Raw genomic sequence first — 24,016 nt, forward strand, 5'->3', positions numbered from 1 at the left:
GCCCAGCAAGAAGAGGCAGCGAGAAGACAGGGAGTGACTCCACTTTCAAGACCACCTGTGTCCTGCCTTATATCCTGACTCCTTTCCCACATTTGGGACCAAGTGTGGCACACAGCCTGTCTCCATACCAACAAGTTCTGTCTCCCAGCCTCCCCACAAGAGCCAAAGGCCTAAGGCTTGAGACGGTGGGGGTGGGGGTGGGGGTGAGGGTTGGGGGAGCTCTCCCTTCCCCTTCCTGCCAATAAGGACACACCAGGCCCCAGCCATAGGCCCAACTTCCCTCTCTTTCACTGTACCCCAAACATTGGGAAACTGACAAATAGGGAGTGGGAAGGGGTGTTCCTGATGGAACCATATCTTTCAGGCTCTCCTGTGTCAGCCTGCAGGCCTGGGTATGGGGGGATGATGAGGGAAGGGACAAGAGGATCCACCTGAGATATGGAGAACCACAAGGACAGGCCCAGCCCTTTCCTCCCCACCCTGGCAGGGAGCCCATTCTTGCTCTTAGATACTGGCCCCCTCACTCCAAGGGACCATGTCAGGCCCTCCTGGGCAGAGGGAGGGAAGGTGGGAGGGAGGGGTGTGCAGTGACAGTGCTGCCTTGTCCCAGGGGTGAGGGGTGAGGGTCATGGCCTCTTAAAGTAGAAGAGCAAGGTGCTGTCTTTGAGCCAGAAGCAGGGTTGCGGCCAGCAGTAACAGAGCAGAGACCCCTCCAGCTCATGGCCCCTGTAGAGCCACTTGACCACCACATCAGCCAGACTGTGGGAAAGGAGCCAATTTATGAAATTAAATAAAGTCCACAAAGGGAGTGAGAAACTTAGGCTCAGGCACCCCACCCCAGCTGGGCCCAGCACAGCTGGAGCACAGTGCACGGGGCACCCCCACCATCTTGCCCCTCCCAAGAGGGGGCTTAAATAGGCCAGGCCCCAGCCTGGAGGCCGGGGATCCTGGGGCCTAGGGCGGGCAGAAGTCGGAGAAGTAGGGGTGCTGCAGGGCCTCTTCTGCTGAGATACGCTGGACAGGGTTACACTTCAGAAGGTTCTGGAGATGGGGGAAAGGAGGCGGCAGGTTCAGGACAGGTCACTGCCCAGAGCCCTGCCTTCCTGTAGTCCCCTCTGGGCAAGTGTCCTGACCCACCCTCTACCCCAAGTCACCTACCTGCAGCAGGTCCCTCCCCGTGGCATTGAGTTTGGGCACGACGTTCACCAGGGATGTTGTGGCCGGGTACATCGGGTAGGGCTGTGGAAAGGCAGGGAGGGTCAGACTAGAGGTAGGGGGAGGGGGGTGGAGGCTGCTAGGAATGTGAAACAAGAGTGACCCTGATGAACCATGACCCCCCAATTCCCCATCACACCTTATAGTCTGGCAGCTTGGTCATAGAGGGCCACTGCTCCTCAGTGGGCGTCCCCAGCAGCGTGTCCACGGAGTCAAGGATCACTTGGGAAAGGGCCACAGCTGCATCTTCAGGGGCAGGGTGAGGGCCTCTTCCCCTCCCGGGGAGGATTCCTCATACCCACCACCTACTTCTCTCACCCTCCCTTTACCCTCTGGCTTGAGCTTGACAGAAGCAACCCCGGGCACGTCACTCGTACATCCAACCACGTTTCCCATGACAATCACTAACTAGTCTAACCCACATGCTGCTGTCCTAGTCCTAATGAACTGGTCCTTGCCCCGCTCCCACAAAATGTGTCCTGCTGTCTTTGGCTCCTTCATCCTGGCATCCATCTCTCACCTGGAGGGACACCCTCTTGGCTTTGCCCCCCAGGGCACACTGCCTGTCTCCAAGCCATACCTTCTCCAGTGTGTATCTGCACTGTGACAATCAGGGTGTCCAGCACCTCTGCTGTCTCCCCTTGCCCTCAAGAGAAGCCCTACAGACCCCAACACCCCACCCCACACCATCACTGCCCTCACCCACTGCACTCAAAACTCCATGGGCTGTCCCCTCCCAGAGGGCTCAAGGCAGAGGAAAACAAGGATATCGGAAGATCCTCTTCAACTGGTCATCAACATCATTGCCGGGAAAAAGAGGCCGCCCAGCATTGGCCAGCTCTGGGGAGCAGATAGGGGGATAAGATGTGACATGTGAAGGACCCCTCACTCTGAGGTGCCCCCTGACCTTCCAGCCCCAGTCCCAGAGCCTCCCTCCCTTCCCCTAGAGGGAACCCTCCAGACCCTATTTGTCAACCCAAATGGGAAAGAAGGTGCCTCTGGAGCGCCCCAGCACGTCACCTGCAAAGATGCAGCCGGCTGACCACATGTCGATGGACGTGGAGTACAGCTTGGCCCCAAAGAGGACATCCGGTGGGCGGTACCACAGTGTGACCACCTGGAGGAGACCGCCCCCCGACAGGGGACTCCCACTTAGAGGGCTGGGGAGGAGGTTTGAGGAGGAGGCTCAGAGAGGAGAGGAAAATAGTGTTTTGGGTCCTGGGGTTGGAGCTGAGGGACTCCCTCCCCCAATCCCATATCCCATCTCCTAGCTCACCTCAGCTGAGTAACAGCGGACAGGGATCCCAAAGGCTCGAGCCAGGCCGAAATCAGCCAATTTCAGCTCCCCATTCTGAGGGGAATGGGAAGGGGACATGGAGAAGGGCCTTTAAGCAGCCTTGGGACAGCACAGACTCCATCCTCCCAGTCCTCTTCCCTCCGTGCTCCCCATGCCCTGGCCCCAGGCTTCCCACTCCCCACCTTCTTCCCAAGAAGTACCCTGTTTATTAGCAGGTTCTGGGGCTTCAGGTCCCTGTGTAGCACATTGCGGCTATGACAGAATCCCAGGCCTTTCAGTAGCTGGAAGAGGAATGACTGGGAGGAGAGCAGGCAGAAGGGAGTCAGACGCCCTGAACATGCAACTGTGCCCAGCAATGGGTGGCTCCTCTCCTCACCCTGTGCTTCACTCCACCCCACCCACCTTTCAGCACTTGGTTCAGAGTGACACCATTCATTCGCCATCCAGAACCTGCTTTATACTGTACTAGGCATTAGAGGGACAAGAGTGAAGAAACTGGCCCTGGTCCCCATCTTCCTGGACCATATAGCCTAATGGGCCTTGCCAGGTGGATCCTAGATCCCGCCTAGATCCTAGCCCATGCTGATCTTCCCTTCCTGGCGGCATCTGAGTATGCACACGATACTACAGCACATAAATATCATGCTGTAGTATCATTCAGGACTGGCTCCCCTGGAACCTGGACCAAGGCATTTGGTCTTGGGCCTAGAAGAGCACCTGGCACACAGTGAAGCATTCAGTAAGTATGTATTGAATGAATGAGTGTATCTCCTTGAACCTCATTTTCTCATCTCTGAATGTAAATACTATCACTGACGTCAGAGTGCCACTGTGTGGGTCAAAGACGACCACGTGAAAATGTTTGCTAAGACTGGAGGCTCCTAGAGGGCAGAAACAGGGTTTTCTCATTCTCTGACATCCCAGAGCGTCCTTGTTCAGGGCCCAAAGTTAGAGCCCAAGGAGTGCTTACACTGAATGCAGACTCTGACCCCAGCCTGAGGGGTCCCCCAACACCACTCTCCTCACCTTTACAATCTCAGGATCAAGGTCACCATTGCAACTATCAAAATACTTCTTCAGGTCCTGAAAAGGGATATGAGTGGGGGAATGGGACAGAGTTTAACCTCAGTCTGGGCCCCTATACCTTCCCAAGGCTACTGTCCCCCAAACCCCGCCTTTCACCTGGTCACAGAATTCAAAAACCAAAGTCAGCTTCTTGTCACTGTGCAGGACATCATGAAGCCTAGGGCAAAAGAAGGGCTCAGCCATGCAGGTCCGCCTGACAGACGTCCAGTGTCAGCCCCCGCCTCCCCCAAGCGGCCACACCGGCAAGGAGCACCCGCCTCCCGCACACCTGACGATGTTCTTGTGCTTGAGCTCCTTGAGTAGGCAGATCTCCCGGAGGGCAGAACTCGGCACACCCTGCATATGTGAGGGGGCCGGGTGGGCAGCAGTCAGATCCCACCCAGCCCAGGCCCTCAACCCCCTCTCCAGGCCCTATCTCAGTCCCCAGTCCTACCTCATCATCGTCATCCAGCCTCACCCGTTTCAGAGCCACGATCTCATGAGTCTCCCGGTTTTTGGCCTTGAACACTGTTCCGTAGGTGCCTAGGGGAAGGAGGTCAGGGGTCAGGGGGAGGATGCGGCACTCTTCCCTAAGCCAGGAAATGCCTCCCGGGAGGTGAAGGCAGCGTCTGAATATGCAAAGAAAGGGATTCAGGGTGAAGGTAGGTGGGTGAGCTTTGTGAGTGAGGATGTGGCAGGTGAGGAGGGAGGAGAAGGTGCCCGCGGAGGCTCCAGGGGCTCAGCAGGAGGGGCGAGTGCGGCTGCGAGGGCAAGGATGTCTAAAATGAAGGCGGTGCTCCGGAAGGGTCTGGAAATGGTGAGGAGGGGCCTGGGAGAGGACTGACGGGCTGCAGAAATATTGAGGTTGGAGGTCTGCAGCAAGAACCGAGGCTGGGGCTCGGGGTGAGGTTGTCCAAGTGGTGCTGAGGCTGGGGTGAGAAATTCAGGAAGTGTCGCGGTTGGGAGGTCGGGTCTACTGGGAACGCTAAGGTTGGAGTGAGAGCCTGCGGGAAATGCTAACACCGGGAAGACTGGTGTCTGCACGGAGTGCTGAGCTCGGGGGCCAGGGCTGCAGCCGCTGCTGAGGTCGGAGCCTGTAGGTATTGCTGACGGTAAGGGAGCCAGGGCTGCAAGGAATGCCGAAGGATCTGCAGAGGGGCTCTTGCAGGAACATCTTGAGATTCCATTACCTTCCCCAATCTTTTCCAGTTTCTCGTATTTCTGCATCGCGGCGGCCGCGGGGACCCCTGCGGGCCCTCGGTTTTAAGACTCTGGCCCCGGCGTTGCAGAGGAGGCGGCACCCGAGCCTCCAGCCCCGCCCCGCCTGGCCGCGCAGTACCTTCTGGGGCTTGTAGTCCTAAGACAACAAGGTCTCCCCGCAGTGCCCGAGACCGAGGACAAGAAGACTACAAACCCCAGCCGTCTGCGCTCACGCTCTCTGCAGCACTAGACTCCAGGGCTCCGGTTCCACCGCGGAGGCAAAACCCTGGACTTCAAGTCCCAGGGAGCAACGCGTGTCCGTTTTCCGGGCGCCCCGCCGCGGCGCCGCGGTTCCCAGCGTGCCCCGCTGTTGTTATTCCTTTTATGTGCTCCCAGCCTTCTTGAAAAGGGCTGCTCCGGGACTACGCGTTCCAGAATGCAGCGGGGATGGGGGCGGAGCGCTCTCGGTTAGGGGTTTGGGGTTTGGCGGCCTAGATCCCGAGCCTTGGCGGCCCAGCTCTGACCTGGTTGGTGGCGTTGAGTTCCCAACGGCCTCTTGACGACCTCAGCACGGGTTTCCTCCACCTCTCCCCAAGCCACCTAGTGACACCAGGATTCACTGGGGAATGCATGTGAGCGATGATGACCTCACAGGGAACAGCTGACCGCAGGGCTGGGAAGAGAACAGCTGTGCCCCTTTGAGGCTGGATTTTAGTGGAGGGACACACGCCAAAGACCCCTCTCTCTGCTGGGCCCCGTTTGTTGTCTCGGAGCCCACCCGACTCCAGCCGCTGAACTCTGACATGCTGAGAAAAGCTGGGTGGAGCCCTGGAGGTCCCCCCAGACCCCAGTCTCCGGAACGGGGCCCACTGGAGTCAGCCAGGGTGTGGCCGGCAGGTTGGTTAACCCCCTCCACAGACAAGACCACAGACCGATGCTCAACTTGCAGCAGCCTCTACCTCATCCCTTAAAGGAGTTGATTATAGATTCCCTTGCGCTGCCTCTCTAATTGTCTCATGATTGCATTCTTGAGGGCTACGGACCGAGGGAAAAGGATCCCAAACAGCACTCCTCGGCACCGGAACCAGAGTTACTGCCAAACACGTGTTAATTAACTCGTTTCTATCTGAATGCTTTTGCATACACAAGAGAAAAGAAGCGAAAAGTACATTCCTTATCTGGAAGACTTTGTGATTTCGTTGGGCAAACAAGAACTACACACAGGTCTTGAATGATAAGTGATGACTATGACTAGGGTTCGATTCAGTGTGGAGGTTCCATTCAAGAGGAAGGAGGCCACCATAGCGAATCTCTGTCCCTCTCAGGAAGTGGGGAGCCCCTAACAAGTTGCCCTCTCCCAGATCAGCTCAGGGTACTGGGCAGCCAGCTTCCAGCCGCTGTCACCCTTCTCACCTGCTCGCCACCGTCCCTCAGGGGCTTTCTTGGAGGCACGGGGGTTATTTGGGAGGGGGGCCGCAAGAGAATCTCAATCCCGATACGTTTATGTTTCGACTTCTCCGAATTTCCTTGTGCCTGCGTTTTACTGCCTGGGATCCGTAGCGTGAGGCGGGCTCCTTTCCACCCAGAGGTGCCGTAATGGAGCCAAGAGACGGCATCCTCGGGGCTTCCAAGCCCGGAGTGGGGAAGCTTGGGGCAGAGGGACGGCGGGGGCGGCCCCTGGTGCCGGGCTGTGCCTGGAAGCGCGCCCCCGCCCCTGCCCCCGCTCCCGCCTCCCCACCCGCGGCGGCGGGACCGCGCACGGTGCGCCGGGGGGCGCGCACGCAGGGGGCTGGCCTGCCCGTGGCGCGGGGGAAAGTTGAGTTGGGAGAAGTTGGGAGCGGCGGGGGCGCGCCCCGGGGTGGGCACGGGGCAGTAGTCGGGAGCGCGCGAGGGTGCCGGAGGACGGGGAGAGACCCCGAGACCCCCGGGGCACGAAGTCCAGAGCGAGCGGGTAAGCGGAGAGGCGGTGGCGGGGGAGGGCCAGGGCCGCGGAGGGAGGAAGGGAGGGGGAAGGAGAGGGGGGAACTCGGGACTCGAGCAGGGAGGGAGTGGAAGTGGAGGAAAGGGCGGAGACTGGGGCGCGGGGAACCGCGGTCTTGGGGAGAAGGATGAGGAGGCGGATGGAGTGCTGGTCGGAGGCGGGCATTCCGGGGTCCCTTTCTCAGAGTTCCCTAAAGCCATGGTGCCGCGCCCCCTGCCACCAGGAGTGGGTAGTCTCCCTGAGGAGCCGCCGGCCCTCCCACTCCCCGGCTGGCTCCAGACCATCCCTCCCCTCCGGCCACCCCGCATAGTCCTTCAGTCCCGTCCGGGGCGCCCAGACTGGGGGTTGCCCGGGGCCTCCATCCCCAGTCTCCGGGTTGGGAGGCGAAGCCAGGAAAGGCGGGTGGCGGGTAAGGTCGGGACAAGGGGTCAGGCAGAAGAGGGAGCAGCTGGGTGGGGATGGGAAAGACGAGCCCGGAGAGTTGGACCTGACTCCCGGGGTCGGTTTGTCTAGGCGGGGAGTTCTGTGCTGGGTGTGAGAGACGGCACTGCCTGAAATCCAGGGTCTACTTTATCCCGCTTGGTTTCCCCCGCCAGTTCCACATGGAAGAGCTGTGGAATTTACGAGTTCACTTGGGGGGTGGTTAATGCCCAAGTGGGGGTCTGAGATGCTAATCCTTTGGGCAAGGGGAGAGATGCTAATCCTCTGGGCCGGTCGGGGCTGGTCCGAGGAATGTGCCCCTACCCGGATTATCGGCACCGATGCTCTGGACAGAAGCTGCTTTGTGTTCTGGGACAGCGGGGGAGGGGGTGCAGAAGAGTGTGGAGGAGCGCGTTGAGGGCACAGCCTGAGGTGGGAGTGGGCGCCTGCAGGTGCTCAGGGCGGACTCTTCCCACAACCTTCCCAAACTGGGTGCCCTCACGCTCACCCACACCGCTCGCCCTGGCTGAAGGCCTGCTGAGGGGGAGGGGAAGAGCGTAGTTAGCCGAATTGGAGTGCTTGCCAAGAATGTGTTGCCAGGCTCCCCATCCTGGGTGAGCCCCCCCCGACCTATATTGTTTGACCCTACACTGACTTGTCTTACTCCTGAGTCGGGCACCCCCAGTCCCCAGCAACACACTGGGAGCATCGGTACCATCACTTTTTGCCAGTCTTGGGTGTCCCCTGTGCTGACCCACTAGGAATAGGCCCCCTATTTGCAGGGATTGGGCTCCCTCCTGCAGCTCCTTCTCTGCCCCCACCATACAGTGTCCTCCCCAGACTCCCTACAGTCACAGTCAGGAGGATGGCAGCGCTGCCACTCAGATTTTCCTGGCTCCAGGCTCTGAAGGGGCGGGATCCAGACCGCCCCTCAGAGGCAGAACCTCAAGGTTGCGGTGCCCACCCCCTCCCAGCCCATCACATGCCCCTCCCCCATTATAAAGCTCTGCCCAGCCCATGCCCACCTTCTGTGCCTTCCTCCCTCCCACTGAGTGAGTGGAGTTGAGCTCCTGCCCTCCACCCAGCCAGCCTGCTTCCCTCCTGCCAGCCCCCACGGACCTGGGGGAGGCAAGACTCCTGCCGGCCTGCACTGGGGAGGGGGCGCCCCCTCCCTGCGGGGGCATCTTGGGCTCTCTCCAGAGTTCTTCCTCTCGTCTGCTTCCTGTCTCGGCAGTCCGGCCCCAGCTCCACGGGGTGTCTCACCCTCCCCGCCACACCCTCTCTGGTCTCAGGCCCACCTCTGGTGGGTGCCCTGACCCTGCGAGGCTCCCTTGTCTGCCTGAGCCTTCACTCCCCTCCTTCCCCGGCTTATTATCGCTCCCTCCCTCATCGCTGTTGCTTTCTCTCCGGGCCTGGGCCTTGACTCCTTTCTCCCTCATTTTTCTTGCGGCCTCTCCCACCTTCTCTCTCCTCCTCCCTCTACTCAGTCTCTCGGCCTTTTTTGGCCCCACTCGCCTCAGTCCTCTCCTGTCTCCTTGTTCTTCTCTTTTCTTCCTATAAATAACTCTCTGTGCTGTGGCTGCCGCTAAGGGCCACTCTGAGGCCCTTCATAGTCCAGGAGGATCCCCAGCAGCGCAGCCTGCGCGTGGTGGCTCCTGCCCTCCCAGGGCTCTCGATGGTGATCCGGCCTCTCCCCCATCCAGGTTATGCCTCCGCCTTGTTGCCCTGAAAGCCGCAGCGACAGCGAAAAGGGCTAAGATTCGGCCATGAGCAGCGCCCCCCGGTGCCCCACCAAGGGCGCAGATTCTTTTCGCACGGTGAGTTTGTTTCCCAGGTCGCCAGCCCGACCTTCCCTCCCTGGCAGCCTTGTGTGCTCTGGCCGAGGGTCCTCACCAACCAGGGGTGTGAGCGTGTGTGAGTGTGCAGACCGGGAGGACGCTGCCATCCCTACCCTGACCTTGCATGATGGTCGTGTGGGGGGATGGGTAGTGGGGGTATCAAACGTCTTCCAGTCCTGGGGAGGGAGTTGAGGCTGTTACCTGAAGACCTAGGTAGCTTAGCCTCAGCGGTTGAGGAACTTTGAGAACCCTGGGTCTCTCACCCAGCAACCCGTCTCAGACCCAGCCGGCCTTAGAGGCCCCAGGTCAAGTCTGCACGCGGGAGAGGGTTCTGGGCGGAGCTCGCCTGCCGTGACTGGCCACGCCCCCTGCCCACGTGCCACCCAGTCCCGCCCCTCCCTGCCCTCACGTGGCCACCGCTCCACATGGCCCCCTCTGGATTTTCCTAAGGAGTCTAATGATTAACCCCGTGCCACAATCAGCTCCGCTATTGGTCACTCTGGCCCAGAAGGGCACGTGACTGGGAAGGGGCGCAGGCTGGTCCCCTCCCCCTCCTTCTCAGGTTCACCCCTGCCGGCCATGGACTTCCTCCTGCGGCCTCAGGTGCGAGGGGTCTGCTACCCTCTCTCCCCATGGGGGCAAGCTCTCTGCGCCTCTCCCCGCCCCTTCGTCCCACGGGGCTGCTTCTGGTGGGAGTGGGGCTGGGCGATGGGGGAGCCAGGAGATGGTCAGGAGCCTTACGTACAGAGGGAAGAAGCCAGCCCCCTGGCCCGCTCACCTCATCCGGCGTTCTGCCAGGCCCAGCCGCTCCAGTCCCCACCTCGCCCCTAAGACCCGCCCTTCGCCCCAGCCCTCCTCCCCGCGCTCTTCCTTATTCTCGCTGCTGGCACCGCCATGGAGGGGGCTGCATACCCCCGCCCTTGGAGATCCCGATGCCCTTCAGGTCCAGAAGCTCTTGAGCAAATATTTGGCGGCGCCTGTAGCTAAGACCGTGGGTGGGTGGGGGGCTGGACCAAGGCTGCCTGACCAGGCGGCTGCCACTTAGCTGTGCTGAGCTCTTGCAATCGCCGCATTCCCTGCCGGCTGTGCCGGCCGCTGCTCCGCGCCCGCAGGATGACTCAGGTGGGGGCTGTGGGGGTGGGGTGAGGGGTGGGGCTAGGGAGCTGGCCCAGGGCTCGGGCTAGGGGCCTGGGGGCTAGGGGAGCTCTCCTGGGGGCTGAAGGGCATCCATTCCTGTCCCTGCGGGGCTAGTTTTTTTGACTCAGACGGGCTCTGGGGCGGTCAGCTTGGGCGCCTCCAGAAGTTACTTTTTGGGCTCAGTAGTTGTCCTCAGGCCAAGGGGAGTTTCTTCACTATCTGTCATGTGAACTTCCCGGTTCACACGCCCTCCCTCCAGGCTGCAGACGGGCTGGACACACGGGATTTCTTCCACCTGCCCTGAACTGACTGCACAGCCAAGGGGGCTGGGCTGGGATGAGGGTAGTTCAGAACCCAGGGGACAGCTGCTGGGGGAACTGGGTCTCTGCATCTGAGGAGGCAGACTGCTGGGGGGACACTGGGTCCCTGTGTTTGAAGGGATGTGTACTGGTAGGGGGACTGGCTTCCTGCATTTGACCGGGCAGACTGCTTGGGAGGACTGGGTCCCTAGATTTGTTTTCTTTTTTGTTTTTTTGAGACAGAGTCTCACTCTGTCACCCAGGCTGGAGTGCAGTGGCACGTTCTTGGCTCACTGCAACCTCCGCCTCCTGGGTTCAGGTGATTCTCCTGCCTCAGCCTCCTGAGTAGCTGGGATTAGAGGTGCCCGCCACCGCCTGGCTAATTTTTGTGTTTTTAGTAGAGATGGGGTTTCACCATGTTGGTCAGGCTGGTCTTGAACTCCTGACCTCCAGCAGTCCACCCACCTCAGCCTCCCAAAGTGCTGGGATTACAGGCGTGAGCCACTGTGCCTGGCCTGGGTCCCTATATTTAAGGGACAGCTGCTGGGGGGATATTGAGTCACCAGCATTAGAGGAGATAGCTGCTGAGGGGAGGGGTCCTGGGTCTCTGGCACTAGGAAGGGTGAGGTTTCGGGGTACAATTCCCAGTGAGTCCTGTGTGTTTTTTCTCTATGCTTTCTTCCACACAGCCAGAGCCAGAGAGCTTGGGCCCTGGGACGCCTGGGTTCCCCGAGCAGGAGGAAGACGAACTTCACCGCACCCTGGGCGTGGAGCGGTTTGAGGAGATCCTACATGAGGCCGGGTCTCGCGGAGGGGAGGAGCCAGGCCGCAGCTATGGGGAGGAAGACTTTGAGTGTGAGGGGGCAGGCAGGGAAGGGGGAGGCAGGGATATCAGGTTTGACTCTTCAGTTAAGAAGGGGCTGGGGTCCTAGTGGGAGGAGCGAGGCGGGGGGCAGGATGGCAGGGGAGGGGACGCTGTGCCTGCCGCAGCCAAGTCCCCCTCCTCCCTGCAGACCACCGCCAGTCCTCCCACCACATCCATCACCCACTGTCCACCCACCTGCCTCCGGATGCACGCCGCCGCAAGACACCCCAGGGCCCAGGACGGAAGCCTCGAAGGCGCCCAGGAGCCTCCCCGACTGGAGAAACCCCCACCATTGAGGAAGGGGAGGAAGATGAGGATGAGGCTAGCGAGGCCGAGGGGGCCCGGGCAGTCACGCAGCCATCCCCTGCCTCCACACCCTCCTCGGTGCAGGTGTGCTGGGCGTGGGCTCCTAGGCGATGTCGGCAGGGCCCTGTCCTGGTCACTCCTGCCCACATGGGTCCTTGTTACAGTTCTTTCTCCAAGAAGATGACAGTGCTGACCGGAAGGCAGAGAGGACCAGTCCATCTTCCCCTGCACCACTGCCCCACCAGGAGGCAACTCCTCGGGCCTCCAAAGGGGCCCAGGCTGGGTAAGTATACCCTAATCAACAGTGTCCCCAACAGACACTTCCCCTGCTAGAGATGATGCTGGAACAAAGCATGAGCCTTGGAATCACCAGGCCAGGGTTCAAATCCCAGCCCTGCCCTCACTGGCTGGGCAAGTAACTTAATTAAGCTCTCCAAGCCCCAGGTTCCTTATCGGAAACCAAGCATAATAGAACCTTTCTCACTGGGTGGCTGTAGGGATTAAGGGTGGTGTGAATTCTAAGTATGGTTTAGCCTGGGAAAGAACATGCGCTGCCTAAGCTGCCTCCCACCCCTGCCCGTCTCCCACCCCTCCCTGCTCCCACCCCTGCCTGTGGTGTAGCGGGAGCAATAGCCAGTACTGGCTCAGGTACTGGACTGGTGACCTCCCAGCACTTGCTGGAGGCCCCAGGGTTCAAGAGGCAAAGAAGACCCCCCTCTCCTTGGAGCACTGCCAACACACGCTGGTTGGAAACCAAATGTTACCATGTGAGATGGCATCAGCATGTTGTCACTGCACCCAGTGGCTGGTTCAGGGAAAGTGTCAGTACCGGTGGATGATTGGCATTTGGGGGAAGGCTTCCTGGAGAAAATGACTTTGAACTAGGTCTCAAGGTCACTACAATCACAGACCAGTTGTTTTCTGGGTGCCAGGCAGCGTGAAGGGCTGCGGGAAGTGAAGGGCATGTTGTCCCCTCTGGGAGCGCATAACCTGCTGGGACCATGGCACAGATGTGGGCGGCAGGTTACAGTGGCCTTAGGGGTGCCAGGATGGCCGGGAGAAGGCTGGGGCTTCCGAGAAAGCCTGGCAGCAGGAAAGGGTCGAATTTGTGGGCTAGGGCACGTGGGGGCTAGGAAAGCCTGGTCATGAGAGGGGACGCGAGCTTTGAGCTCTGGGGGCTCTTGATGTTGAGAGAGAGGGGTAGGACCACGTGGCAGGGCCCTGGCCACCCAGTGTGGCAGAGAGAAGGGAGAGAGCAGAAGCTGGCGTCTGTGAAGGCTGAGGCTCACCCCTCCTCCCAGGGCAGGAAGCTGTCTGCCATCTCCAAGGCTGAGTGCCACGGACTTTATTCCTCTTGATTAAACATAGGCCCCTGTGAACCTCTGAGTCCCATGGCTAGGGGTGTGCCAGGGGGTGAGGGGGCAGGGGGATGAATGCTGACTGTCAGGAAGCAGCGTCCTGAGCTCCTTTTCTGCCCCAGGCCCTGCACTGGGACTTTTCCAAAATCTCACCCCTCATGGCACTGCCAGAGTCTGGCCTCAGTCCTGGCTGCTGAGGAGCAGTTGATGTTCGCAGTGGACGTTCAGAGGGGCCTTGGGGTGATCGTTTGGGGCTGCACAGCTAGAAAAGGGTGGAGCTGGGGTTCGGATGCTGGCAGTCTGCATCCGGAATCCTCCCCATCCCCATACCTGTGCCTCCCGGGAGTGGGAGCTAGGAGGGCCCGGAGTCCGATGTGGTCCCTCCCTGGCTCCCCGCTGTGTGGGTGCTGAGCGTTGGGGGGGAGGCTGGCTTTCTCGGGCTCACGGCCATTCTGTCTGCCTAGAACCCAGGTGGAGGAGGCGGCGGCGGTGGTGGCCAGTGGCACCGCAGGGGGTGACGACGGGGGTGCCTCGGGGCGCCCCCTGCCCAAAGCCCAGCCTGGGCACCGCAGCTACAACCTTCAGGAAAGGAGGCGCATTGGGAGCATGACCGGGGCTGAGCAGGCACTGCTGCCTCGGGTCCCCACGGATGAGAGTGAGGCCCAGACGCTGGCCACAGCCGACCTAGACCTCATGAAGAGTGAGTGCTGGGCCTGGGCCAAGCCTGGCACTGGTGGGCAAAGGAGTGAGAGAAAGGGGGAGCCCAACCTTGGTCCTCTGCCCCCCCAGGTCACCGATTTGAGGACGTTCCTGGGGTGCGGCGGCACCTGGTGCGGAAGAATGCCAAAGGTTCCACACAGAGTGGCCGAGAAGGGCGGGAGCCTGGCCCCACACCTCGGGCCCGACCCCGGGCCCCCCACAAGCCCCACGAGGTACCATGCTCTGCTTCATGGTCTTCCATAACTTCCCATCCAGCTTCCCCCAACGACCCTGCCCCTACCTCTCAGACCAGCTATAATCTCAAGCCTCAGGATTGCAACCTTTGTTTTGTTGTTGTTGTTTGAGAAGGTCTCGCTCTTTTGCCCAGGCTGGAGTACAGTGGTGTGATCTCAACTCACTGCAACCTCTGCCTCCTGGGTTCAAGCGATTCTCCTGCCTCAGCCTCCAGAGTAGCTGGAATTACAGGCACCTGCTACACCCAGCTAATTTTTGTATTTTTAGTAGAGACGGGGTTTCACCATGTTGGCCAGGCTGGTCTCCAACTCCTAGCCTCAAGGGATCCGCCTGCCTTGGCCTCCCAGAGTGCTGGGATTACAAGCGTGAGCCACCACACCGGGCCCAGGGATGCCACCTTTCGTTGTGAAGTTTGTACACTGCACAAGAGTGCAGTATACACGTCTTAGAGCTTATTGACTTGGGCACTGTGATTATGCTCCCCATGGTGGATGTCGTTGATTTGAGTATTGTGGTTTTAATTCACATCTGAGCCATTGTTGATTTCTGTATCATGACCATCTTAGAAAGAGATGCCATTTTCTGATTTGAACAAAGGGCACCCCTTGGGCTAAAGGTGGCTCTGTGTAGCACTACACTTCATTTTTCAAAACCCAGTTGCCTCTGTACTTGTTCAATCCTCTCAGCCACCTGTGAAGATGACAACAGGTGATGTCAGCCATAAACTAGAGTGCTGTGACTTGGCCAAGGTCACTTGGTTACCTAGTGATGCCGCCCATCTTAAGGGCCCTGGTCCTGAACTCTGACGCACTGTGTTTTTGTCCTCATTTTATGAAGGCGTAATAGCATACAGTAAGCTGCATGTGTGTGAAGCATCCAGCTCAGTGCCCTGTTGCAGGCCCATACCTGCCTAACCATTTCCCACACTCCAGAAGTTCCTGCACGGCTCCACCCAATCAGTATTTTTCAGAGGCGACCACTCTTCCTTCATTTGCAATTAGTTTTGCCAGTTCTTGAATGCCTGTCAATGGAATGGCTGGTAGGCATTCCACTTGTTAAAAGGCCTACAAAACGCCATTGCTTTCATACACAGTGGCCATTTCTCAAGCCCTTACTCTGAGTCATATAGCGTGCCATGTGCTTTTCCCTTTTGTCCTCCTGACAGTTCTTTGAGGTGTTCCCATTTGACAGATGCGGGAAACTGCATCTCATTGGTTAGTCAGTTGTCCAGGGTCTCAGCTGGCTGTGGGACTGGGGCGCTTGTGCACCACCCACTGTGCTCATGCTCTCCAGGGTCACTTGGCTCCCTCTGATACCACTCACCTCTGACCTCCACCCAGGGCTGCCTCCAGCTCTGTACCCTGAAATGCCTTCTCTTCTCTCCCCAAGGTGTTTGTGGAGCTGAATGAGTTGCTGCTGGACAAAAACCAGGAGCCCCAGTGGCGGGAGACAGCTCGCTGGATCAAATTTGAAGAGGACGTGGAGGAGGAGACAGAGCGCTGGGGGAAGCCCCACGTGGCCTCCCTCTCCTTCCGCAGTCTCCTGGAGCTCCGCAGGACCCTTGCCCACGGTAACCCCGCTCCCCTCCGCCTCCCGCCTGGCCAATCCCCAGGAAACTCTCCCAAATGGCCCCAAATCTGTCTTGAGCCCCATGATGTGTGACAGCCCCAGAGCCCAGAGGGAGCGTGGTCCACACCCAGCTCGTATTTGCATTTTCAGCCAGCAGCTTCTTGATATTCTCAGATAACAACTGTGTTTTGGTTGCGAAAATGTTCCAGAAGCCATTTTGATGTAAAGCTTTCTGAAATTCCTAGCATGCCTTGGTACCATCTTAGAGATTCTGTGGAATGTGATATAATCTGTAGCTGTATGGACTTCACGAAATGACCACTCACCACAGATGCAGGACTTCCGAGTCCTGTGTTTGCTTGCTTGCTCCTTCACAATGGGTGACCACTCTCAGTTGTTGTTAAAAGGCCTGTTTCTAAGCAGCTGAGGTTCTGTGGTTTGAGGCAGCTTAGGAAAAAAATTAAATATATATATATATATTTTTTGAGACAGGATCTTGCTCTGTTGCCCAGGCTGGAGTACAGTGGTGTAGTCTCGGCTCACTGCAACCTCCACCTCCCAGGCTCAAGTGATCCTCCTGCCTCAGCCTCCCAAGTAGCTGGAACTACAGGCACACACTACCACGCCTACCTAATTGTTGTATTTTTAGTAGAGATGGGGTTTCACCATGTGGTCCAGACTGGTGTCAAACTCCTGAGCTCAAGCGATTTGCCTGCCTCAGCCTCCCAAAATGTTGGAAGTACAGGCATGAGCCACTGTGCCTGGCTTAAAATTAAATTTAAAAAAAAAAAGTAAACAAAAAACAAAGCAGCTGAGGACCTAGAAACTTGCTTTTAGAATTGTTTCCCAACTAAGAGTCCATAGACCCCGAGTGAGGCTCAGGGGCTTTGGGTAAAGTGCCACTGTGGAAGGGCTTTCTCACTAGGCCTTGAGGTCTCCAGCCTGGCTGCTTAGGAGCTTTTCGTTCTGTTTATTCTTTTTTTTTTTTTTTTTTTTTTTTTTTTTTTTGAGACGGAGTCTCGCTCTGTCACCCAGGCTGGAGTCCAGTGGCGCTATCTCAGCTTACTGCAAGCTCTGCCTCCTGGGTTCACGCCATTCTCCTGCCTCAGCCTCCCAAGTAGCTGGGACTACAGCTGTCCGCCACCACGCCTGGCTAATTTTTTTGCATTTTTAGTAGAGATGGGGTTTCACCGTGTTAGCCAGGATGGTCTCGATCTGACCTCGTGATCTGCCCGCCTCAGTCTCCCAAAGTGGGATTACAGGTGTGAGCCACCGTACCCGGCCGGTTCTGTTTATTCTTTAGTCTTTGTTCCTGAAAGTTGGCCCTGCCAGATGAATGACCTGGTAACTTTCGAAGGGACTGTTACTTCTGTGTGCAATGGTGAGGGGAGGTCGAGAAGCTGACAGGGAAGTCAAGAAGCTTGGGGCAGAGGGGGGTCTTCAGATGGCTCCAGGACAGCCACACGGATGAGGCCACAGACCAGCTGAGTTGTGTATCAGAGGGTAGAACTAGGCCCTAGAGTGACGCAGCACCTGGCTTACTTAGAGGAGAGTTTTCTAACAGCTAAGAGGGTTCAAACAGAGTGGGCGGCCTGGACCGTCCCTGTGGAGGCCGGATGCTCCCTGGAAGGAGTGTCTGGCAAGTGTGGCCTAGATGGCCTTTCTGGTCACTGAGGTTCAGTGGTCTCTGTGGAGCCTTGTAACGTTCCTGGGGGTCTGGGGGAGGGGAGGAACCAGAGGGTTGATGTGACCTAGGCTCCCGAGGGAGCTAGAACCCGAGCCTGCGTCCTTCATGTGTAGGCTGGTGTTCCAGGCCCGGCACCCACCCACCTGGCTGCCCCACCTGTCCCCAGCTTCTGCTCCCATCCCATCTCCTGCCACTGTTTTGCGATCTGGGGCTGAGGGGCCCTCTGTGCCATCTTATGCCAGGGGCTGTGCTCTTGGATCTGGACCAGCAGACCCTGCCCGGAGTGGCCCACCAGGTGGTGGAGCAGATGGTCATCTCTGACCAGATCAAGGCCGAGGACAGGGCCAATGTGCTGCGGGCCCTGCTGCTGAAACACAGGTGAGGCCCTGTGGGCCAGTTGGGGACGACACTTCATCCAGCCCACCTGCCCCGGCCCTTGTCATTGACCCTCCTTTGCCTCACTGCCCTCTGCCCCACCAGCCACCCGAGTGATGAGAAGGACTTCTCCTTCCCCCGCAACATTTCAGCTGGCTCCCTGGGCTCCCTGCTGGGGCATCACCATGGTCAGGGGGCTGAGAGTGATCCCCACGTCACTGAGCCTCTCATTGGAGGTGTTCCTGAGACCCGGCTGGAGGTGGAGCGAGAGGTGAGGGGAGAACCAGCCCTGCCTGGGCTGGCGGCAGGACTGAGGAAGCCCAGGTGTGGACTTAGAGTGGGAGGGGCCTGGCTGGGCTGAGCTCTGTTCTGTGTACCCCAGCGCGAGCTGCCACCTCCAGCACCACCAGGTGGCATCACCCGCTCCAAGTCCAAGCACGAGCTGAAGCTGCTGGAGAAGATCCCTGAGAATGCTGAGGCCACGGTGGTCCTCGTGGGTATGTGGGGCAGGTCACATGTGGGGGCCTTGGCAGCCAGGCCTTGAGGCAGGGTCCTGTAGTCTCCCTGGTCCTGCCTCGGTGCCACCCCTGGGTGAGGGACTGGAAGGCGGTCCTGCTGCTCTGCTGTTGCCCACGATGGTCCCATGCCCCTAGGCTGTGTGGAATTCCTCTCTCGCCCCACCATGGCCTTTGTGCGGCTCCGGGAGGCCGTGGAGTTGGACGCAGTGTTGGAAGTGCCGGTGCCCGTGCGTTTCCTCTTCCTGCTGCTGGGCCCGAGCAGTGCCAACATGGACTACCACGAGATCGGCCGCTCCATCTCCACCCTCATGTCAGACAAGGTCAGCTACCCTCCTCCTCTGGGCCCTGCTTCTTGGAGCCCACCCTGGGCCAGTCTTGATCCCCACGACTGCCCCCCACCCACCGGCCTTGCCCACCCCCAGCTCCAGGCCCTCAGCCCTCTTCTTTGAGCCCTCCCCAATCCCCATCCTGCTTTGGCAGCAATTCCACGAGGCAGCCTACCTGGCTGACGAGCGGGACGACCTGCTGACGGCCATCAACGCTTTCCTCGACTGCAGCGTGGTGCTGCCGCCCTCAGAAGTGCAGGGCGAGGAGCTGCTGCGCTCTGTGGCCCACTTCCAGCGCCAGATGCTCAAGAAGCGAGAGGAGCAGGGCCGGCTGCTGCCCACAGGGGCCGGGCTGGAGCCCAAATCTGCCCAAGATAAGGGTACGGCCAGGGCGGGCTGGGGTCGGGGCTGCCTCAAGGGGGTGAGGTGGGCAGGAGGGGCTGGGGCACCCTGACGGAGGCCTGGGTTGCAGCGCTCCTGCAGATGGTAGAGGCGGCAGGGGCAGCTGAAGATGATCCCCTTCGGCGGACGGGGCGGCCCTTTGGTGGGCTGATCCGAGATGTGCGGCGCCGCTATCCCCACTACCTGAGTGACTTCCGAGATGCACTTGACCCTCAGTGCCTGGCTGCCGTCATCTTCATCTACTTTGCCGCCCTGTCTCCTGCCATCACCTTTGGGGGACTGCTGGGTGAGGAGAGCCTTCAGGTAGAGGGTGGGGCGGACTGCCCAGGGCCTGGCCGCCAGCTCCTGAGCTGGTTCCTGCACCCCTAGGAGAGAAGACGCAGGACCTGATAGGGGTGTCGGAGCTGATTATGTCCACAGCGCTCCAGGGTGTGGTCTTCTGCCTGCTGGGTGCCCAGCCCCTGCTGGTGATCGGCTTCTCGGGGCCCCTGCTGGTCTTTGAGGAGGCGTTCTTCTCGGTGAGGGCTCTTCCCGCCCATCTCCAGCCACCCCTCCTCTGCCCTAGACACCTCCCCACAGCATCCCCACCCAGAGCTCGGGACCTGACTGCCCCCACTTCCAGTTCTGTAGCAGCAACCACCTGGAGTACCTGGTGGGCCGCGTGTGGATCGGCTTCTGGCTGGTGCTCCTGGCCCTGCTCATGGTGGCCCTGGAGGGGAGTTTCCTGGTCCGCTTTGTCTCCCGCTTCACCCAGGAGATCTTCGCCTTCTTGATATCACTCATCTTCATCTATGAGACCTTCTACAAGCTGGTGAAGGTGGGCAGGCCCCTGCCGAGAGCTGGGCCAGGAGGGCCGAGGTCTCAGGGCTGGAAGGAGTCTCTTGGTCCCATCCTCTGGATTCGAGGCCAGGCTGGAGCATTCCTGGGGCTTGTTGCCAACACACACACCAGGGCCTCAGATTAATTTTTTAATCAATTAATTATTTTGAGACAGTCTTACTCTGTTGCCCAGGCTGGAGTGCAGTGGCATGACCTTGACTCACTGCAACTTCTGCCTCCTGGATTCAAGCGATTTTCCTGCCTCAGCCTCCTGAGTAGCTGGGATTATAGGTGTGCACTGCTATACCCAGCTAATTTTTGTATTTTCAGTAGAGACGGGTTTCACCATATTGGCCAGGCTTGTCTTGAAGTCCTGACCTCAGGTGGTCCACCCACCTCAGCCTCCCAAAGTGCTAGGATCACAGGATTGAGCCACCACGCCTGGCCTTAATTTATTTTCAAACAGCAACTTGAACCAGACAGATGAATCTTTCAAAAACTCATAGTTTTTCTTTTCTTTTCTTTTTTTTTTTTGAGACAGAGTGTTGCTTTGTCACCCAGGCTGGAGTGCAATTTTGGCGCGATCTCTGCTCACTGCAACCTCTGCCTCCTGGTTTAAAGTGGCTCTTCTGCCTCAGCCTGCCAAGTACCTGGGATTACAGGCACACGCCACCATGCCCAGCTAAATTTTTGTATTTTTTTAGTAGAGATGGGGTTTTACCATGTTGGCCGGGCTGGTCTTGAACTCCTGGCCTCAAGTGATCTGCCCGCCTCGGCCTCCCAAAGTGCTGGGATTACAGGTGTGAGCCACTGTGCCCAGCCAAAAACTCATACTTTTATTTTTTAAAAACTTCTATATTTAATGGCACAGTGGCACCATTAGAGCTATTACTTCAAACTCCTGAGCTCAAGTGTTCCTTCTGCCTAAGCCTCCCGAATAGCTGGGACTACAGGTGGGCCCCATGCCTGGCTAATTTTTAAATTTTTTGAAGAGGCCTGCCTAGATTGCCCAGGCTTGTCTGGAACTCCTGGCCTCAAGCGATCCTCCTGCCTTGGCCTCCCAAAGTGCTGGGGTTATAGGCATGAGTCACCAGGCCCAGTCCATCTTTTTTATTTTATTTATTTGTTTGTTTGTTTTTTTGAGACAGAGTCTTGCTCTGTTGCCCAGGCTGGAATGCAGTGGTGTGACCTTGCCTCACTGCAACTTTGGCCTCCCGGGTTTAAGCGATTCTCCTGCCTCTGCCTCAGCCTCTTGAGTAGCTGGAATTACAGGTGCCCACCACGCCCAGCTAATTTTTGTATTTTTAGCAGAGACAGGGAAGGCTGGTCTCGAACTCCTGACCTCAAGTGATCTGCCTACCTCGGCCCCCCAAAGTACTAGAATTACAAGCGTGAGCCACTGCACCCAGCCTGTTTTATTTTAAAAAATACATTATTTTTAATTTGCTTTTAAAATTCACATTTTTAATAACAAAAGTACATGCTTTTGTTAAAATGTCAAACAATCCAGGAGTGTAGAAAGGGGAAAGACTCCAGAGGTGACAGTCAGTCTGGGCATCAGATGTGTGTGAGAGACCACTCTGTGCTCATGTCCTCCTCCTTTAGGCCCCCGGATCCTCTCTGAGCCTGGCTGGTGCCACTCACCAGCTGCCTTCCTGAGTTAAACCAGCCGCTCGGTCTTTGCTGCCCCACACTGCCCTGTGCTCACAGCTGGTTCTCTGGGCCACTGTCTTAATTCAACAAGACAAGCTCCTTGAAAGCAGGCCAGCCTTTCCCCTGCCCCGCCCCTTCCACCTGACACTCACTGAGCCTCAGGAATCTTTTCTGCGGTCCAGCTGATGAAGGCCTTGTGGCCTCCTCTCCCCAGATCTTCCAGGAGCACCCCCTGCATGGCTGCTCAGCCTCCAACAGCTCAGAGGTGGACGGCGGTGAGAACATGACATGGGCCGGGGCAAGACCCACGCTGGGGCCGGGCAACAGGAGCTTGGCTGGGCAGTCTGGGCAGGGGAAGCCCCGGGGCCAGCCCAACACGGCCCTGCTGTCGCTGGTGCTCATGGCCGGCACCTTCTTCATCGCCTTCTTCCTGCGCAAATTCAAGAACAGCCGGTTCTTTCCTGGCCGGGTGCGTGGGCTTAAAGGCCAAGAGGGGGTTAGGGGCAGGAAGGGGGGTGGCAGGAAGTCAGTGGCTGTGGTGGCAGGCCTCTGAGCAGTGTGCCTGCCCACTCAGATCCGGCGGGTGATTGGGGACTTTGGGGTGCCCATCGCCATCCTCATCATGGTGCTTGTGGATTACAGTATTGAGGACACCTATACCCAGGTAAGGTGCTGCCCGCAGCAGGCAAGGGCTGCTGCCTCCACCGCCCTGGGTCTAGGTGTTCCCCTCCAGCCTCCAAACCCAGCCTGTCCTTAAGTTTAAGCCTGTCCTTAAGATGCCAACCCCTTTCCATGGCATGCCCTCCACATTACCTTAACCCTTGTCCCCACACTGTGTCTGCCCTGCAGAAGCTGAGCGTTCCCAGTGGATTCTCGGTGACTGCCCCAGAAAAGAGGGGCTGGGTCATCAACCCTCTGGGGGAGAAGAGCCCCTTCCCTGTGTGGATGATGGTTGCCAGCCTGCTGCCTGCCATCCTGGTCTTCATCCTCATTTTCATGGAGACACAGATCACCACGTGAGTGGTCCTGGCCGAAGGGATATGAGAGGCCAGAGCCCCAGGCCAGGCTGGGGAACTCAGCATGGAACCTCCAGCCACACTGGGCAATCCCAGGGACTTCAGGGAACCTTGGATGCCTAGATGGCCACAGTTTAATCTGTAGACAGCAGAAAAACCCCCTGATGTTTGCTGGGACAGGAACAGCACGTGGAGGGGCAGGCCAGCCTGGCAGTGCTAGCTGGGAGCTGTTGTGGAGGATAAGGGCTGGGGGCCGAGGTTTTGCTCTGTAATGGAATTTGAATCCTGACGGAATGGACAGGGACCACCAGGTTCCAAAGCCAGATGGAGGGACTGGCTGGGCATTCTGGAAAGACCCCGTGGTCTGTGGAGCTGAGTCCAGCCTGGGCCTTAGCAGCACCCCTCCCTCTCTCAGGCTCATCATCTCCAAGAAGGAGCGCATGCTGCAGAAGGGCTCCGGCTTCCACCTGGACCTGCTGCTCATTGTGGCCATGGGCGGCATCTGTGCCCTCTTTGGCCTGCCCTGGTTGGCTGCTGCCACTGTCCGCTCCGTCACTCACGCCAACGCGCTCACTGTCATGAGCAAGGCTGTGGCACCTGGGGACAAGCCCAAGATTCAGGAGGTCAAGGAACAGCGGGTGACAGGGCTGCTGGTTGCCCTGCTTGTGGGTACGTTGCCTCTTGCCCTTCCCTTCCCAGTGGATTCCCCAGGGCCAGTGGGGCCAGGGGACCCTGTGGCCAACTATCCTGCACCTCCCATAGGCCTCTCCATAGTTATCGGGGATCTGCTCCGGCAGATCCCCCTGGCTGTGCTCTTTGGAATTTTCCTGTACATGGGAGTCACCTCCCTTAATGGGATCCAGTTCTATGAACGGCTGCATCTGCTGCTCATGCCACCCAAACACCACCCAGATGTCACTTACGTCAAGAAGGTAAGCCCCCCCCCCCCAGCTCCCCACTGGAAGGGGTGTGCCTCTGGCCATCCTGGTCTACTTGGGTCATTCTCCAGCTGCCCCTCCCATCTGCCCACTTCAGCCAGCCCCCACCTCCTCTCTGTACCAACCCGGCTCTGTGGCACCTAGGAATGTTTTTCCATCCCGGACTCCGAAGAGGGGAGAGGCTCTTCCCAGCAGCAGGCTGGGGAGGAACCTGGGCTCACCTGTCTCCGCCCCCCAGGTCCGGACCCTCCGTATGCACCTGTTTACGGCCCTGCAGCTGCTCTGCCTGGCCCTGCTCTGGGCTGTCATGTCCACAGCTGCCTCCCTGGCCTTCCCCTTCATCCTCATCCTCACAGTGCCGCTCCGCATGGTGGTGCTCACCCGCATCTTCACCGAGCGAGAGATGAAATGTGTAAGCCCTCCCGCCTGCCTCCCCCAGTCCCTCTTGCCTCCCTGTGGATCTGGAAAGGTCCCCCACCCCCCACTTCCCTTCTTGACCACCCCTCACCCCACAGTTGGATGCTAACGAGGCAGAGCCGGTGTTTGATGAGCGGGAGGGTGTGGACGAGTACAATGAGATGCCCATGCCTGTGTAGCCGCCGCCGAGGGACAGCCGAGGGACCGATGGACGAGGGGACAGGCTGGTGGGATGGGGTCCCCCCTCCCATGCCCCACCCTCCTTTTTATTTAAGTGAATAATTTAATGTCCCCTCCTCCCCCACTGCCCCTGCAGTAAAGTGCTTTGGCCCCCACCTATCTCTGGCCTTTTGTCTTTGTA

General features: G+C 58.7%; 3 protein-coding genes across 11 annotated transcripts; 2 read left to right on the plus strand and 1 right to left on the minus strand.

The window, feature by feature from the left end:
• Positions 1–760: 760 nt before the first annotated feature.
• CDK5 (cyclin dependent kinase 5) lies at positions 761–4,850 on the minus strand. Of its 2 annotated transcripts, XM_005551180.3 has the most exons (12): positions 4,768–4,850; positions 4,032–4,120; positions 3,867–3,934; positions 3,695–3,755; positions 3,539–3,595; positions 2,713–2,808; positions 2,492–2,566; positions 2,236–2,332; positions 1,986–2,055; positions 1,355–1,415; positions 1,159–1,239; positions 761–1,041 (listed from the first exon to the last, which is right to left on the minus strand). In XM_005551180.3, exons 1-12 carry the CDS (start codon positions 4,802–4,804, stop codon positions 955–957), a joined length of 879 nt encoding a protein of 292 aa, XP_005551237.1. In that variant the 5' UTR covers positions 4,805–4,850; the 3' UTR covers positions 761–954. The 2 variants fall into 2 exon arrangements, with proteins under 2 accessions (XP_005551237.1, XP_065398875.1); XM_065542803.1 differs by lacking the exon at positions 3,539–3,595.
• Positions 4,144–11,168, plus strand: LOC135970275 (uncharacterized). Of its 4 annotated transcripts, none has more exons than XM_074036372.1 (3): positions 4,144–4,239; positions 8,882–8,995; positions 11,142–11,160. In XM_074036372.1, exons 1-2 carry the CDS (start codon positions 4,213–4,215, stop codon positions 8,933–8,935), a joined length of 81 nt encoding a protein of 26 aa, XP_073892473.1. In that variant the 5' UTR covers positions 4,144–4,212; the 3' UTR covers positions 8,936–8,995; positions 11,142–11,160. The 4 variants fall into 4 exon arrangements, with proteins under 4 accessions (XP_073892473.1, XP_073892470.1, XP_073892472.1 ...); XM_074036369.1 differs by lacking the exon at positions 4,144–4,239 and adding an exon at positions 6,569–6,728 and having other exon boundaries at positions 11,142–11,168; XM_074036371.1 differs by lacking the exon at positions 4,144–4,239 and adding an exon at positions 7,065–7,167 and having other exon boundaries at positions 11,142–11,164.
• SLC4A2 (solute carrier family 4 member 2) lies at positions 4,144–23,994 on the plus strand. 5 transcript variants are annotated; one of them, XM_065542790.1, is made up of 23 exons: positions 4,144–4,239; positions 8,882–8,995; positions 11,142–11,307; positions 11,466–11,707; positions 11,788–11,906; positions 13,446–13,681; positions 13,771–13,913; positions 15,325–15,505; positions 17,434–17,569; positions 17,672–17,837; positions 17,949–18,063; positions 18,220–18,404; positions 18,565–18,790; positions 18,883–19,098; positions 19,182–19,330; positions 19,435–19,629; positions 21,499–21,753; positions 21,859–21,948; positions 22,134–22,300; positions 22,716–22,969; positions 23,063–23,232; positions 23,477–23,650; positions 23,754–23,994. In XM_065542790.1, exons 2-23 carry the CDS (start codon positions 8,945–8,947, stop codon positions 23,832–23,834), a joined length of 3,717 nt encoding a protein of 1,238 aa, XP_065398862.1. In that variant the 5' UTR covers positions 4,144–4,239; positions 8,882–8,944; the 3' UTR covers positions 23,835–23,994. The 5 variants fall into 5 exon arrangements, with proteins under 5 accessions (XP_065398862.1, XP_005551246.3, XP_065398863.1 ...); XM_005551189.3 differs by lacking the exon at positions 4,144–4,239 and adding an exon at positions 6,569–6,728; XM_065542791.2 differs by lacking the exon at positions 4,144–4,239 and adding an exon at positions 7,065–7,167.
• The last annotated feature ends 22 nt before the right edge of the window (positions 23,995–24,016 follow it).

The sequence above is a fragment of the Macaca fascicularis genome, chromosome 3, assembly GCF_037993035.2.
Source record: "Macaca fascicularis isolate 582-1 chromosome 3, T2T-MFA8v1.1".
In the NCBI taxonomy this organism is placed as follows: Eukaryota; Metazoa; Chordata; class Mammalia; order Primates; family Cercopithecidae; genus Macaca; species Macaca fascicularis.